Here is a 17730-nt window from a genome sequence, read left to right as displayed (position 1 = left end):
GAAGGAAGTAGATGAAAATATCAAAGAGAACATTTCCATCTGCCAATTTGAACTGAAATAGTCGGGAGGATATTAATGTGAAATAGCTGTTTAAGGTCAAGAAGTCACATCTGGTGTGCTGGTCAAGTGCTGCAGACTATGACTGAGTTCTCATTGTGTAAAGAAGGCAATTTGGGACCTTGAAGTAGGAAACTGGGTACCTGAGAAGTACCACAACAATACGTAGGAACAACAAATGTGATATGAAAAGTGTGTTGGCTGTAGTTATGGGAATCGAGAGCAGCCAACTTTAGGAAGCAGAAGTGGGGTCTGTCACCCTCCACACCATCTTTAAACCAGCTCTCTAATAAAATTAGTGTACTGTATTGTATTGTATTGTATTGTGGTTCATATATTGCCTAATTAAAGGGAAAACCCTCCAAACGGTCTATGTAAGAGTATAAAATATTAACTTAAAGATCAGTGATAAAAACACACCTTAAAAACAGCACACATAATCAAAATACCAAAATATAGGTAAGACCAACACTTGTAAAAGCAAACATACATAACACAGTTACATGAGCAGGCTTGCGTAAACAAAAAAGTTTTTAGCAAGCATCGGAAACAATATAGCAAAGCTGCCTGCTTTATATTAATAGGCAGGGAGTTCTAGAATACTTTTTTTCTCAGAAGTAAAAAAAATAGTTGCTGATCCAAGGTTTAAAGGAGTGCCTTCATCACATGTAAAAGAGGACAGAGAAATTAAGAAGCTATGGGAGAAAAACAGGAAAGTATGACATCCATCCATTGCAAAATAATCTCAATATTTTTATCAGGATAATCCTGTACAGGTTTAGGTAAAGGTAAAGGGACCCCTGACCATTAGGTCCAGTCGTGACCAACTCTGGGGTTGTGGCGCTCATCTCGCTTTATTGGCCAAGGGAGCCAGCGTACAGCTTCCAGGTCATGTGGCCAGCATGACTAAGCCGCTTCTGGCGAACCAGAGCAGTGCACGGTAACACCGTTTACCTTCCTACCAGAGCGGTACCTATTTATCTACTTGCACTTTAACGTGCTTTCGAACTGCTAGGTTGACAGGAGCAGGGACCGAGCAACGGGAGCTCACCCCGTCGCAGGGATTTGAACCGCCGACCTTCTGATCGGCAAGCCCTAGGCTGTGTGGTTTAACCCACAGCGCCACCCGCATCCACAGAAGTAAGTCTGCTGAATTCAGCAGGGCTTGCTCCCAAGTTAGTGTGCACAGAATTACAACTTGATAGCACAATTCTCCACATGTCTACTCAGAAGTAAGTCCCACTGAGATCTATGGGCCTTACTCCCAGATAAGTGGGTTTAGGGTTGCGGCTTAGCATCAGTGTAAACTGAGTGAGAACAAGCATCTTTAATAAAACAAAATAAAAAGATGTTTGGAACTTGAATGACTGCTCAATGGCACAAATAATCACAAAGGGCACTCTGAACATTAGAAATGTCAGGCAGATAGGACCTACTGAAAACCAACACACAATGCAGAATGTAACCTCAGCTATTTATGAAGCACTATGATGAGCGTATGTTCCTGACACAAATGACTGCTTCTTAATTTTCAGTTGTATTTTGGAAATTTGCATACTACTGTTCAGACAACAGACATTTAAAATGCAAAGGAACCAAGAACATTAATCAAAGTGACAGGAAAATGAATGAAGAAAACAGAGCAGCAAGGATTTTTTAAAAAATAAATAAAAGCAGGATTGAAATATGAGCTCAAATAACCCTCCCTTACCTACTCAAAAGCAAGATCCACTGAGCTCTAATGGATTTAATTCCAGGTAAGTATGTATAAAGATTGCAGCCTAAGACTGCAAAAATCAAATGCATGTTATTTATTATATATAGGAATATGTGTGTTAATACATTTTTATTGTGGTCTACACACCTTTAAAATGATGTTTCTAGAATGTAGAAGGTTTAGCCAAGTTAAGGGAAACAGCAGCATTGTTATTTGACTGATACTGAGTGACAGTTGCCCAGCAGCCATCTAGAGAGGCCAGGACCCTGATATAGTCTGACTCACTCCTGCTGCTGGAAGATCTCTGAACTCAGCGCTAGCAATCATAACACTGAATCCTGAGTTGCATGCAGCAGCCTCCTGAATGCTTAAGCAATTACAGCATGGCTACAAATGATCAGGAGAAACACCTATGCCAGCAGCATCTTTGGAACTACCAAGGAACCAATGTCTCTGCATTCCCTTCAATCTCACCCCATCAAACACTAATTATTGAGCTGAATTGCTAAAATATCAAATTGCAGCGAGCGAGACACACAAGAACAGAATCCACAATGCCAAAGCGCAGCCTGTACAGGAAAGAGCAGGAAAATGTTTGGGAGGAATTCATTGTTACGCCAAGGGGATCGTTCCACCAGAGAAAGCAGTTCCTCCAGCCCACCCACCCCCACTGCTTTTGGTGTGCTCCTGACCACCACCCCCAAATCAATTTCTGGGGAGTGAGGGGTGCAGCAGGGGAGGAGCAGAAGCTTTTCATTGACTCTTGCTCCTTCCTTGGCACCTGCCCTTTTGAGTTCCAGGGCCACATTCACTCATGAGTAACCTTCCAGGGGCCACATAACCATGTTAGAATTCCTGCTCCATGACTGCAGTCATGGGATTGTTGTCTTTCACATGACGGTATATGTTTTGACTCCACAAAGTGGGAAGTGACGGAGACAGGATGTTTGTGTTACTGTGTTCCGTGAAGTGGGACTATTGTCCTTTGTTCTTTTTCTCTTTGCTGCCTGATGCTAGAGAGAGAGGGAGCCATGTTGCAGTGCTCTGTGTGTGTTTATATGTAAATAAAGTTGATTAGCCAAAATGCCGAGTTGCTGAGGTCTGTTGTGCTTGATGCACAAACTCTGCGGATCCCTAAGTGTGCCGTTGTCAGTTGGCATCGGTAGCTGTGATGTTTGGGCTGAAGAAAGCTTTTGAAGCTCCCAAACAATTGACCAGGAGAGAGAGAACATGCCAGTCGGGCATGTGTCTCTACCAGGGTCCTACTCGAGTGTAGGCTGAGCTCCTGATAAACCACTGGTGAGCAGGAACAGAGGGGACAGTGGGCAGAGTCACAGATGTGATGTTTACCTTTGCACAGCAGGCTGTATTCCAGCCACACACACAAAAGCTAGAGGTTCCTATACACACCCCTATTTATATCTCTGCCCAGGCAGGCAAGAGGCATTCTAACAGTTCTAAACAGGCAAGCAGACGGAGGGAGGGGGGCATGTAGCAGGACTGGTGATGGGAGTTTTCCGGGGAGAAGGATAGCCACAGACTGAGAGCATGCCAGGAACACCGGTGCAACTCATTCAACTCATTCAGTTGGTTTTCAGCTGGGACTTGGCAGATCATTAGCCTCCTCTGACTAAGCAGCCACAAATCAGATTAAGTCACTGATCACCTATGCTACATTTTCTTCATCATCATCATCATCATCATTATCATCATCAGACTTGCCTAAGGCACTAATTGTGCAATCCTTACTATGTCTACTCCGAAGGAAATCCTACTGGGGCTTACTGTAATATTAATGGGATTTGGGTTGCAGACTAACTCTTCACTATTTCCCCCCTTCACCCATTTTCTCACATTCACACATAAAAACATAATCTATGAGCTACTTGTTTTGAACATTTTGATTTCCTTCCATTATCCCCCCAAAATATTTATTCCTACCAAGTCTTTAGAAATATCTTTACAACACACACACTTGCATTTAACATGATTAACTTTGGGGTCCTACTGAAACTTATACGAGAGGTAGTATTCAGCTACTCTTCTGAATTACAACCTCCACTCTGTCCTTCAAGAAAATGGTATCTTCCCTTTCCACAACAGCTACAGCCCTTCACCTTCCCTTTCCACAACTTGTACATCTCTGTGTCTCAGTGATGATACTGGAAAGACCGACATTAATGCCATGCTAAGTAGAAAACATCAGGGGGAAGAGAAATGCATGTTAGGATTTGGAATTTTATTTATTTGGAATCTGAAATATATTACCACCCCATAGAGAAACATTGCATCTTATGCAGGGCAGTGTGATGGTGTTGTTTTATTTTGGGATGCAGAGAGTATTATACGATCTTCATATTGTTGTGTTAACTGCACACTTACCTGCAATTTCTTCTAAAGAATTTGCTCTCATGTCCAGCAACACAGTGCCATTGAGGATACAACTTCTCAGTTCAAACAAGCTGTGAAGCGATAACGTGGCAACGTATGGTTTACTCCACCTCTCTCCTCCATCTTCAACATCTTCTTCAAATTTCAACCACCTAAGCAAGCAAAATAATAATAATAATAAAATAATAATAATAATAATAATAATAATAATAATAAAAAAATTTTATTTATATCCCGCCCTCCCCAGCCGAAGCTGGGCTCAGGGCGGCTAACAACAATCAAAATAATCCAACGATTCTAAAAACATTTCATTACAAAAATTAATTAAAATCAAATTTATGGCAACCAATAAGCAAAATTCTGTGCAGATTGGCAGAGGAGGGGGGTCAGGCTGCGCCCTGACCAAAGGCCTGGTGGAACAGCTCTGTTTTGCAGGCCCTGCGGAAAGATGTCAAGTCCCGCAGGGCCCTGGTCTCTTGTGACAGAGCGTTCCACCAGATTGGAGCCGCGGCCGAAAAGGCCCTGGCTCTAGTTGAGGCCAGCCTAACCTCTCTGTGGCCTGGGATCTTCAAGATGTTTTTATTTGCAGACCGTAAGTTCCTTTGTGGGACATACCAGGAGAGGCGGTCCCGTAGGTACAAGGGTCCTAGGCCGTATAGGGCTTTAAAGGCTAAAACCAGCACCTTAAACCTGATCCTGTACTCCACCGGGAGCCAGTGCAGCTGGTATAGCACCGGGTGAATGTGATCTCGCAGCGAAGACCCCATAAGGAGTCTCGCCGCGGCATTCTGCACCCGCTGGAGTTTCTGGGTCAGTCTCAAGGGCAGCCCTACGTAGAGCGAGTTACAATAATCCAGTCTGGAGGTGACCGTCACGTGGATCACAGTGGCTAGGTCAGGGCGAGAGAGATAAGGAGCCAAAAGAGCTTAGTCAGCTCCTTCTGTTTGAGAACTGAAATGTCAGTCATGCAGAAGCAATAGAGAAGAAACACAAATAGTGAGATGATAGATGACAGACAGACAGATAGATAGATGATAGATGGATAGATAGATAGATAGATAGATAGATAGATAGATAGATAGATAGCAATTTCACAGCTCCGCTCTTTGGGTTGCATCCAACTACGTCCTGTTGTTTCATGGAAACCTCTTTGATTGAAAAGGAGGCTTCCACCAATGGAAGCAGGAGGCAATTTTTGCTACTTCCCACTTCAGCCTCCTACACAAAGAAACCCCCCGAATCTGCTCCAAGAGGGTTGGAAGACCTTCCATAACAGCATGCAAAGTGGAGACGAAAACAAGGGAGGCGAAAACAGGGATTTTGTGATGATCACTTCCTTCTCAAAAACCTCTGCTTGATCCAAGAGCTTTTTCTGAATGGATACAGCCCCACAGCATGGTGTGTGAATAATGCTATGCCATGGTTTCTTAAATTTGATCACTGAAACTCAGCCCTCGTGACTTAACTATTGTCTGTTAACTACAAACAAGCCACACTGTTGGCCGAGGGAGCCGGCGTACAGCTTCCAGGTCATGTGGCCAGCATGACCAACCTGCTTCTGGCGAAACAGAGCAGCGCACAGAAACGCCGTTTACCTTCCCGCCGGAGTGGTACCTATTTATCTACTTGCACTTTGACGTGCTTTCAAACTGCTAGATTGGCAGGAGCTGGGACTGAGCAACGGGAGCTCATCCCGTCGCGGGGATTCGATCGGCAAGTCCTAGACTCTGTGGTTTAACCCACAGCGCCACCCACGCACCTTGGTTAATATTAACCATGACCCAGCATTATGTGCAAACCTGGCTTTTTATCCCACCTCTTGGCCCAATCTGATCTATGAGTTTAATAATACTGGATACCTACCATATGGGAAGTTGGTTATGAGAATGCCCAAGATGTCATGTTTGAAATGCTTATGTGGGGGAAAGCTTATATAATTGCTAGGCATAGTTTCTTAACGTGGTTTCATATTTCATTCTGCTTGGGACACACGCATACAATACCAAATTCTGAACATGTATATTAATAGATGAATGTCATCTTGCCCTGTGAAGGGATAAAAAACATTTGGGTAGCCATCAAGTCATCTGCCCAGTCCTTCTATCCCCAACCCCACACATACAGACATTTCTGGAGTGTCCATGGGACAAGAAAATGGAAAAGTGGTTCCCACGAAGATGAGTTAAGTTGGGATCAGGTCAACCCCCCTGCCCCAAGCTTGAACCCTGGAGATAATGATCAGCTTCCCTCACTTCAATGCTATCCCTGTGTTTCTATGAAACTAGTGAAAAGGATCCTCTGCTTAAGATCTCCACAATAAAAGGGAAATGGATGGATTCAGAATGAATCTTTGGGTATCCATTTTGGCTGTCAGGAATGTAAATTCAAAGCATCTTCCTGCCTGCTTTATAGGACTGAGAAATCAAAGGGTTGGATATAGTGGGGGGGGGCAAGAACCTGTTAATTATGACAGAGCAACTTGTTTCTATATTAGGGCAAGTCAAGTATTTAAAAAACGCTGCTTTGTCTTTGATAACAACATGTTGGAAATGTGGGAAGTAGATCAAAGAGGACATCCATGAAAAGTCAAGCGTTCCCCAACAATCTTTGCAGCTTTATAAAACCTTCTTCTTTAATTTAAATCTTTGTTTATAGAACGGATCGATATCTTCCAGCAGTTAATCATCACTGGAGACCAAGCTCCCCATCCTATTTTATTTAGAAAGCTCTTGAAGTTATTAAGCGCTGTTCAAAAGTAATTAAGAAAAACACACAGGGAGCTGTCGGGAGGCTTAGCACCTAAAAATTGCAGACACAGAAGAGAGAAAAAAGAAGGAATTTAGGAAAGAGGGCAAGGAGCCATGAAATATGACACCTGAAGCAAAGACTGAGTGTAGGAACCCAAGTCTTCTTTAAGTTGTCTCTCCCCACTCTACCATGTCATCATTATGAAACAACATATTCTCAGTGTGTTGTATTCAACACGGCACTAAGGCTAATGTTCCATCACCAAGAGGATTCCTCCTTGTACAACAGAACATTTCCCCCCTTTCCTTCCCTTGCTCACCAACTAAATCTGTTCTGGGGGATCCCCCAACTCTTTGGAAAAGTTCTGAGGGCAGCATGGAGCAAGAAGGGGAAATTCCTATTGCACTAGCTGCAATCCTTGCATGCATGCAACTATTTAATATAGTCTTCCATGTTCTTGTAAATTTGAAATGCTTGATGACTGATAACGTGCACTAGATGAATACCAGACTGGGTAGCCGAGCTTCAAATCTCTTTATTGGCTATGAAGCCCAAAAGGTAATCCCAAGCAAGTTAGTATATATCAACATTTGTTTCCCAACTAAAATAAGCATATTGTCCTTCCCAGGGCCAACATATTAAGAATATGCTGAGCTTTGCCAATTTAACCAGTAGTGTATTTTTAAAAAATGTATAATTTCCTAACACTCAGCTATATCACTTTTGCAGAGAACTAAATCATTATATTCAGCAAAGCAACTGAGTCTTGATCCACTTGTGGAGTAACACGCTCAATATCTTCTGTGTTTACTTTCATTATATCTGTTGACTTCCCAGGGGAACTGAACTCCCACTAGTTCACCCACACTCTCCATCATCCTTCTGAGTAACAGAACAGCCAAGATCTTGGCAAATCTTACACACGCCACTAAAAAGCTACAATAGCAAGAATTGGCTAGAACATTTGGTTGGATCGTTAGTCTTCATTTGATGGGTCGAGGCCCACACCCTGACCTAAGTTGAGTCACACAAGTGGCCTGCATTTTGCTTAGGATTTCCCCCCCCCCCCTTTTTAAAGAACAAACACAGAGACATTTAGAAAGGAAGCAGATGGGTGGAAATGACAGAGTTCCTGTGCCTTTAAAGGCCATCCAGTAGAGAAAACGGCACAAATGAAAACTGCAAGAGAGAAAAGAGGGACACATAGGATTTAACAAAAAACACCCTGAAAGGTGAACTATGTTGCAGGCCGAGGTTAAAGGTCAGGTAAGGTCAAAGTCTACTGTGTTAAGACTGCATCAGGCAATAGTTATTTATTGACATTGGTGACATCTATGCCCTGCCATTTCTGCAAAGAACTGAGAGGTAGTGTAGACTGGGCAGTGCTGGATTTACATATAAGCTAAACAAGCTATAGCTTACAGCCCCAATCTCTTGGGGACCCCTAAAAAAATTAAAGGGGGAAAAACTGGATGTACATTTCCAAAATATAAGATAAGTTCAACAATTACTTTGATAAATTACATATTTTGTTATGTGCAAATGGCTTTAGATACCTATTAGGTCCATAAATTACCATATAGCATATATTCAACACAAAAAACAGCAACCATTTGTTGTTGACAAAGGACAGCTGGACATATAAAGGGCCCCAGTACCTTCAGTAGCTTAGGGCCTCATCAAACCTAAATCCGGCCCTGAGGCTGGGAGATTGCAACTTGCCTAAAGGGAGCTTGCAAGCTCCATGGCTGAGCCAAGGCTTCCCACATGTTCTGCATTGTCCTGGCACTCTGCTATGCAAAATCCATTTACTATCATATGAAATGGTGACCCATTTTCATTCGGAGGAACATGGCATTCCCTAGTAGGGATGAGCCTTCCGAAAACATATCTGTAATGCCACGCTTGTTAAGCACTACTTGAAATTGTGGCACTGGTTGGATTTGTCTCTGGTCTTCCACAAAACAAAACAAAACATCCATTTCATTGGGAGAGAATATGGCTGTTCATCTTATTTTGGAACTTTAATTAAATATTTGTCTACCTCCTATGAGTGAGGTCCAGGGCAAATCTAACATGAAGTCTGACAGAAATAAAGTTGATTTGAGGTTTTCTTGTCCCTAATAGCTGCATAACTTTCTCCTGAAACATTTATTTATTGCTGTATATTTGTTTCTCCAGTCTTCTACTAGGAACCCAGAGCAAGAATTTGGATGCACAACAACCCTTTGAGGTAGGTTAGGCTGAAAAATATGTAAGCAGAACAACATAGTGAGAATGCCTTTATTAAGCTGGGGTAAGGAATGTCTCAGTACCCATTCCCCAGAGTTATCGGTAGATCAGTGCCTGCTTTACTAGAACTGTGTTAGATTTAGGATTTACCCCCAAAAGCCTATTATTTCAGGATTAGTGCTGTATAAAGCATTATGCAACACCTCCTCATTACAGTAAACAGTAACCATTCACTATGTTGCATTATCTAATCGGGGAAAAGTAAGTTCAGCAAAAAGACACACAGGCAACATAGCTACATCTTGAACTTTGCTATTATGCTGAATCTCAATTTAAACCCAGTTTGCAATCAAATTGACTGCATTCTGCTTTATTCTGGAGAGGACTCTGAAATAGCTATAACATTTTCAGCAGAGAAATAAAGATCCTAGCTTACTGCATTTATCTTATTTATTTTTGCCCATGACATTATCTCCCCCCCCCCCCCCGCAAAAAAACAAACAAACCATGATCTGACCTAAAAAAATTGTTGTCAACATCTGGCTCTGAGGAAATGCATGTGAAGTAGCAATACTCAGTATATATTCAACATGTTTGACTTAAACCTGATTAATAGGCATTTTGTCCTTCTGTGTGTCCTTGTACATCAAATGCTAAACCAAAAGGGAACTCACCTGGCTGTCTCCCTCCACTCAGCATCTTCTCCTTCACGCCAGCAAAGTTCATCGAGCTCTGTGAAAAGGTCGTGAGGGATGTGTTCCTCGTCGTCATCTTCTGTTCCGAGAATAAACTGTACCCGCTGGGAAGGGGTGTCTAGAGGGAAAAAATGAGGGTGGGGATAGGAAGAGACCAGGGAAGTCAAACTGAAGCAAGAAGTATTTCCAAAAAGGCAAAGCCACACTACAGTGATTCCATGGAGCATTACTTACATAAATACCTTTTAAGCAATTAAGCACCAGTGTTATTGGTTACAGCTGCATCCTTTTGTGTTGAACAAGTGAATGAGCAGGGTGTAGTAAGGCTATGCAGCTGTCTGTCATCCATATAATTAACTTCTACAGGCAGGTATTACAGCCTGTAATAAAATAATCACAACTTGGCAACTCAGTCATGCTTTAAATGTGCGTTCTGAAACCAACACGGACCATGTTGTCACCGGTTAAGCTTTCCAGTTTAGCAAATTCCTTCTTAACAACAAATAAACATGTATAAAATTGATCCGACACATACTCCCCCTCTGCTTGGTTATATGTCCTAGAGATGTAGGTACTGCTTATGTTTATTCTCTTGCCCTGCTAAAATGAAGACAAAATATCTGCAACTGAACTGAACGCATTTTTATTCTCGCCTCCATCTACCTCCTTTCTTGGGTTGCCTTTCCTTTTCGATTTTAAACTCCTATGGGGCAGAAGCTTCCTGCGAATCTGAAAAAATACCATGCATACTTGGTTAAATTAGAAAAATAAACACGTGAAAACTAGGCTGATAAATACGTGTCTTTCTCAATACGACAAGAAGTCATTGGTTTGAATCAGTTTCATTGGTGTAAAACAGTTTGTCTATTCGACTCTGTTAATTTCATCCATTTTCATTTTAGAAATGAATGGAAATTCAAAGAAACGAGTTCCAGAGGATAATCCATTCATGAACTTTAGCAAGTCTGCTCTTTGAAAGGACAATAGGACACCTGAAAGTTTCAGGCACGTTGGACTAACGAGGTCTCCCAATGAAAACAGTCAGAAGCTTGTGGATTTATATATTTGATAAACTGCCTCTACAACACAGACCCCTTACCCTGATCTGTCTGAAATCTGGCAGGTCTGGTGCCTGGGAGAAGTGGCAAGCCCTCTTAAAATGTAATGACAATGGGATAAAAATCAGACAGCAGAAGACTGAATGGATTTCCCATGCAAGGGAGTCAAAGAAATAAGCTATTCTAAATCAGTATCGAACAGAATGTAATTATAATGAACAAAAAACAAAACTAATGAAACTTTTTAAAAGACAAAGGAATGGGGTAACTAAATGATTCCCCCCCTTCCTTGCATATACCCTGCTGAATATATTTCGCAGAAGACAATGATTAAATAAACCCCTTTTAGTGCTGGTATTTTAAGAACTATTTGAAATGTTGCGTTGTATTAGAGATACATCATGGCTGCATTGTGCATTGGTTATATTGGGGGGGACAATACATTCAAGCAATCATTATAGTGCTTCCTGCTTTCACTTATTCAGCTAATGCGAGGGTTTTAAAAATATCGTCATTATACTTTGCATCAAAAAGACAAATCTATTTTATCATCATACTTTACTTTGCATTTCTGGAGAGCAGAGAAGGATGGCTGATGTTTCTGACACTCTGCACCAAAGGTGAGAGAATAACTAGGAATATTTCTTGAGTGCACACAGAATCCATGTAGTCATTCAAAGGGGGGCAAAAAGTATGAGCAGGCAGGATTATTCGTGCTAATGTAATGATTTAGCACTGGATTCAGGGAACGCTAACTCCTCAACTAACCATGAGATGCCTCACTCAGTTCACAGAGTTTGGTGTGCCTACAGGCCGTGTCAAGCTTTCCACATACATTAGGGCAGGACAGGGAGCAAGTGGCTAGTCAAGGACACAGAAAACTCATGACAATAATGATAAATTGCTTGATGGACACATTTCCTCTGGGGGGCATGACTGTAAATTCAACTGCAAACAGATAAACCTCATCTGCAGTCAGTGTTGTTCATGAGTAGACAGAAGTCACTGTTTTATTCCATAAATAGAATTTCATGGTACTTCACAAAATTGGAGTAAGCATTGGAAATGAATGACTTAAAGAGATTGGGCATATAAAATGGAGGTCTGAGGCCTTTTAATTTTTTTATCCGTCTCCATAGTGTCTACTTCCCATTTTTTCACTGATGCTCCCACAAAATAAGCAGGCCCCCTGCATCAGTTTAAATAAACTTCCAGACAGGTAGCAGTGTTAGTCTTCAGCAAGAACTAAAAACAAAGGCAATGTTATAGTGTGATGGTGGCAATTACAGTGGTACCTCGGGTGATGGTGGCAATTACAGTGGTACCTCGGGTGACAAACGCTTCGGGTTACAAACTCCGCTAACCCAGAAGTAGTACCTCGGGTTAAGAATTTTACCTCAGGATGAGAACAGAAATCGTGCGCTGGCGGCAGCAGGAGGCCCCATGAGTGAAAGCGCACTTCAGGATAAGAACGGTTTCGGGTTAAGAACGGACCTCCAGAACGAATTAAGTTCGTAACCCGAGGTACCACTGTATGTTAATGTTTAACTGTATGCAGTGCTTTTTTTTCTTAAAAAAATGTTTAGGGGTACTCTCATTTTGACTCAAGAAAATCACCATTTTATAGTTGAAATTGGGACAAATAAACGGTAAATGGTAAATGGTAAAAACAGTAAATGGGCAAAAGGACAAAGATTCACAAAATGTTTAGGGGTATGCATACCCCTGTGTGTCCCCCAGAAAAAGCACTGACTATATGAAAAACACCCACTGTGGCCATCCACAAAGCCGTGTGGGTGTCACAAACTTCCTAGCACTGGGATACCAACTAATTTCCGTAGCAGAGATAAAAAGAGGCCACAAATGACAGAACCTCTTGAATCATGTTTGAATCAAGAGGCCAGTCGAAATTAATGACAAAGACTCACCCCCTGATGACCGCCCATGTTGAATTGTGCACAAAGGGAGAATGGCAGGAAAGTAAACAAGGCAGAGAACCTCAGCAAGAGCATGCGAACCCTTATGAATGATTTCCTAGGAAATGTGCTTTCTGAATAGAGGAAATTCCATCCTCAGAGACACCATGAGATAGCACATCAAACACAGGATATGTAAGAGTCGCACAGTTTATTTTACCTTGAACAGTCATGTCTGTGGTTAAAAAACTTGCAGAATATTTTTGAACAAAAATTTCAATAAAATATGAATATAGGATCATGTAATTAAATGACAGGAATATGATAGCATTTGATGTTGTTCTCTCCCTTCATTGAAAAGTAGGGTGCGTGCTATTCAAGTTTAGGAAGTCTATTTTTCTCTCCACTCTCTCAAGCATGCAGTTTAATAACTTTTCTGTGCCTGACATTTATATGAGGAAGAGAGGCCAGCGGCCAGTTTTTCAAGTTGTCTTCTAAATGCATAACCACCAGTTCTAAAAATCTCAAAAACTGTAATCCACAGGTCTAGATAACTCATACTTTCTCTCTGACCTTGTAGCATTTGGGGCAATGCCACAATTTCTCAACTGACATCAAAATATGCATTTACCCATAGTGTGCAGCACAATGCATATTTACTTAAATGCATCAGTATGTGCTCAAATCCATCAGCAAATTAATGCATTAGTTAAGCATCCCATTCCAGATCTGGTTGCAATGGATATAAGCAACGGCTGTGTGTTTGTTTATTCTCCTAGATGGTGTCTCATCCAATTTGGCCTTGAATCCCACTTGAGTTTGCAAGGGATGCTAACATATTTTAATGTGACTATGGAAACAGAATATTTGAAACAGCCTTCCCCCTCCTCTGCCCAGAAGGTACAAGGACAGGTGGATCATTCCAGAACACAGAATGCAGATGACCACAAAGGCCAATTCACACAAAAACAGCATTATATAAACCTGGCTCATGGTTGCTCCAACCCTGCCCCACATCTATCTATCCTTCCCCTCTAACTGCAGCCCTCCTCCGAATGAAGATCTTTATTTGTGAGAGAGCTGCGTAGGATTAATGGTGCACACAGAGAAGGACCTAGAACAGGGTCTTGTTATCTGGTAGTGTATTTATTTAAACTATTTACAGTCACCCTTTGATGGGAGTTTGATGGGTGTGGGTGTGGGTGTGGCTGGAATGTGGTTTGTTTGGTTGTTGTTGTTGTTTTGCTTTTGTTGTTTTTAAGGGATGGCATCCAATTTCGTTGCACTTGTGCAATGTTGCACTTGTGTAATGTGCAATGTTGCACTTGTGTAATGACAATAAAGAATCTATCTAAAGAATCTATCTATCTTTCTGGACCCACCCACCCAAGGCGGTAGACCACCATATAGCAGTACAATGCCATATGATATAACATGACGTAACATTCTTAATAAATGCTTTTTAAAATACAAAAACAAAACCCCAGTACGTTAAAATATAAAGCAGCATAAAACCACAAATCTTCTCTGCCACCAATGCACTCTCATCTACATTACAATCTGAAAAGCTTGAAGTTTTAACCATCACAGACTCAGTCAGCTAAGGTTCTGGGAAAAGCAGAGATGTTTCAGGGCAATTTTGCAGTGTTTGAAAAGTAGTGGCTGAGAGCCTACCTTTAAAACCCAGCCAACCGCTGCATTCTGCAGGGGAAAGCATCTCGCAGATTTCACCTTATTCTGGAGGTCCATTCCATAACATACAGGGGTCAAACCTTGAGTGTGGTGCCAGCCAAATCTTTGCAACACCCTCCCCATTACTCATCAGACCAGTGTCTCATCTCTATTGCTCTTTCGGTGCCTTATTGAAGACTTTCCTCCTTCAACAAGCCTTTTAAGCTGGGACCTTTATCCCAGCCTGTATCTGCACTGGAGATAAATAAATTGTTTTTACATATTAAATTGTTTTTTATATATGGAATTGAGATATTTTATGAGAAGTAATTCATAAATAGAATCCAAATAAAAAAATATGCTAGCTTTCGATTGTTGCTTTTATCCGATAGCAGTTTTGCGTGTGATTATCGTTCTCCTTGCTTTGAGTTTTGTAAGCCACCTTGAAATAACTGATAGAAAGTGGTATATAAATGTTTTAAATAAATAAAATGTGCAGTCATCACAAGGCAGTGGGGAGATCAGCAACTACTCAGAGATCATCTATAGTTTGTTTAAAAATAGGTTGTTCCAAATAATAACATAGTAGCTCTGAGAAAAGTTTGTAAGCCCCTTGTTGACGCTGATTTTCCATATTTTTCTAAACTCAATGACTGCATTTAAACAGTGCAAGTGTTTATCCTCAGAATACAAATGGCCCATTCTAGCTCCCTGATTGGATGAGGGGCATGCGGGGAGCATGCCATGAGCACATGCCAGGGGCTCATCCATGCCCATGGAACCCAAATCAGCCCAATTATGCTTAGTGCTAACCAGCTATTTATTGTCTTTAAGTGGGTTTTGCAAGCCATGCTTTGGAGACATAGCAAAATATGGGTATTGCAAAACAAATCAAGAGAGGAATCAATCCCAGAGAAAAAGAAGGAAGAGGTGGAGGGTGGTAGGATGATGGAGCGTACAAGTCCATGAGACATTCCTAATCCTCAAAATCATGCTATGGAGGATTGGAATAGGATGCTCGAAGCTACCGTAGCTAATCTGTGCAAACTAAGCTAATACACACCACCTTTCAGAAAAGAATCATAATATGTTGACAGTTAAATTTATCTGTCATAGATAAAAGTACTACAGTATTGCTAACATCCATGATTCATCTCTCGCCCCGATAGCTCATCGGTAACACTGATGAGTAACGCAACAATCACAACAGATGCTGACAAAGCCTTTCTGGTCTCCATGACCACAAGTTGTCTGTGCGCATGTTGCAATGCATGCGTGCACATACCAAATTTAACCTAAAATACAACTGATTTGCTTAGAAACATGATTCAAGCCCAAATCCACCAAGGCATGCATGCTCCTCATAAGTAGCAGTAGACAAGTGCAATTAAAACATTAAAAATAATACTCAGTAGCCAAGCTCCCAAGTGACGTGGATTCGATTATGAAAGGGAAGCTTAACATTAAGTGGCATGAAAGAGGATTAAGTCAAGTTGGGAGTACTAACTAAAGAGCACAGTGTGCTTGATTGTGCCAAAATATCCACACCCCTCTGCTTCCATCAACGTGTACCAGAAAACCCAGTGCTTCTTTTATAGAATCTGTGAAAGTACTAACATAGCAAGTACTCCTAGGACACTGGGAGAGCGCTCTGCAAGCTGAGGTGTAAAGGAGTAGAAATCTTCAAGGATTTTGTCTTTACAAAATCAAAATGCCAGCTCTGTGATGCCACAAATCAAATCAACCAGGACTCTGGTTGATTTGATTGACACTGTATGCGCTTTTAAAATGTGGGGTTTGGGGGGGGCGCTATTGGGTTGTTTTTGTTTTTATTAGATATTTTGTGGTTTTATATTTTGATTTTATTCTGTGAACTGCCCTGAGACCCCCAGGTATAGGGCGGTATATAAAATTCATAAATAGTATTATTAATAAATTAATAATAATTTATTACGCTTACCAGGAGGTTGAAGGGGGGAGAGGCAAAGTGACAGTGAGATTGGGGTTTCTTGAAGGAGAAAGTTACTGGGGAAATGGTGTCCTTCTGATATGAAGTTTTAAAGCACTGTGATGCCTAATGACAATTTCTTTTTGCTGAAAACACGGTAATAGAACATGTTTACCTATTACACAGATTAGGTTGGGTTATTTTTTTTTTAATTGTCTTTTAAAAACACAGATAAGATACTTTAGAATAACAAAACAAACAATGGATTAACAGCATCTGCTTCTCAGTGATCTGAAACGTGTTTCTCTTCCTACTCTAGCATCTTGGAATAAGCACAATTTGTCCAAAATAGATGCAGCTAAGTCATTTGGTTTCACATGAGTATTCATTCTGTGCGACCCAATCTTAATCCTCTTAATACCGACTGAACTTCTATTTCTGAAGACATTTCTATAATTTCATCCACCTTACATTTTTCTGCAAGAGATTTTAAGGATTTAAAGCATTTTTCTAAAGCCTCAGCCTTCATAGCACCTTCCTTCCACACTTTCAGTGCATATAATTTAAAAGCCAATCGAAAGGCATTACAATGACTACTCCACAACCTAAAATTATACTGGCATTTACATTTTTTAAAGAATCTAAAATATTCTTTTCTACTGCAGCATGGTGCAATAAGGCATCCTGCCAGTGTTTTCATTATAGTCTCTCTGCTTATTATAACTTTGAAGTATTTTCGTCTTAGATGCACCTTTTTACATCAGCGCAGTAAGTTATATTATTACTCAAGGAGGAAATAACTTCCCATCAGTGAAGTCCACAAATCTAATGCTCTTATTTTAATGCCATCTCGTGCTGGTTGTTGTTGTTGTTGTTGTTGTTGTTGTTGTTGTTGTTGTTGTTTGAGTGTTTTAATTGCTTGCAACATTATATTGTTTTATTGATAGCTTTGGAAGGTGAAAATCCCAAATCAGAGATAGCCAACATAGCATTCTCCATATGGACTACAAGGCCCAGCCTGCAGGGCCAGTGACCATGGATAATGGGAATTGCAGTCCACAACTTTTAGAGAGCACCACACTTGGCTACCTCTCCCTAAAAGCCGGGGATAGGACTAATGAGACCATTCTAGAAGCATTCCTTCCAGTGCTCAACTCAGTTCCAGCTCGTCAGCAGTTCTGTAGTCAAAACTGGACCACCACACACAACAACAGGAAGGCACCTCTATTCTTGGGTGAATCTCAAGATATTCACAAATTTATTTTTTTTAAAGGAGAGGGCCAGAAGAAAGAAAAAC

General features: G+C 41.1%; 1 protein-coding gene across 8 annotated transcripts in view; it reads right to left on the bottom strand.

Annotated features, from left to right (window-relative positions):
* SLC4A10 (solute carrier family 4 member 10) overlaps positions 1-17730 on the bottom strand; it is a 164958-nt gene that overhangs the window by 68299 nt on the left and 78929 nt on the right. For all 8 annotated transcript variants that reach the window (XM_081870942.1, XM_081870946.1, XM_081870943.1 and 5 more), the window contains 2 exons: positions 9820-9958; positions 4157-4317 (listed from right to left, as the gene is read on the bottom strand). In XM_081870942.1, coding sequence (XP_081727068.1) covers positions 4157-4317; positions 9820-9958 — 300 coding nt within the window. The remainder of the gene's footprint in view (positions 1-4156; positions 4318-9819; positions 9959-17730) is intronic.

This window comes from Podarcis erhardii (assembly GCF_964252035.2).
Source record: "Podarcis erhardii genome assembly, chromosome: 1".
Lineage (NCBI taxonomy): Eukaryota > Metazoa > Chordata > Lepidosauria > Squamata > Lacertidae > Podarcis > Podarcis erhardii.
This window is presented reverse-complemented; position numbering and strand designations above follow the sequence as displayed.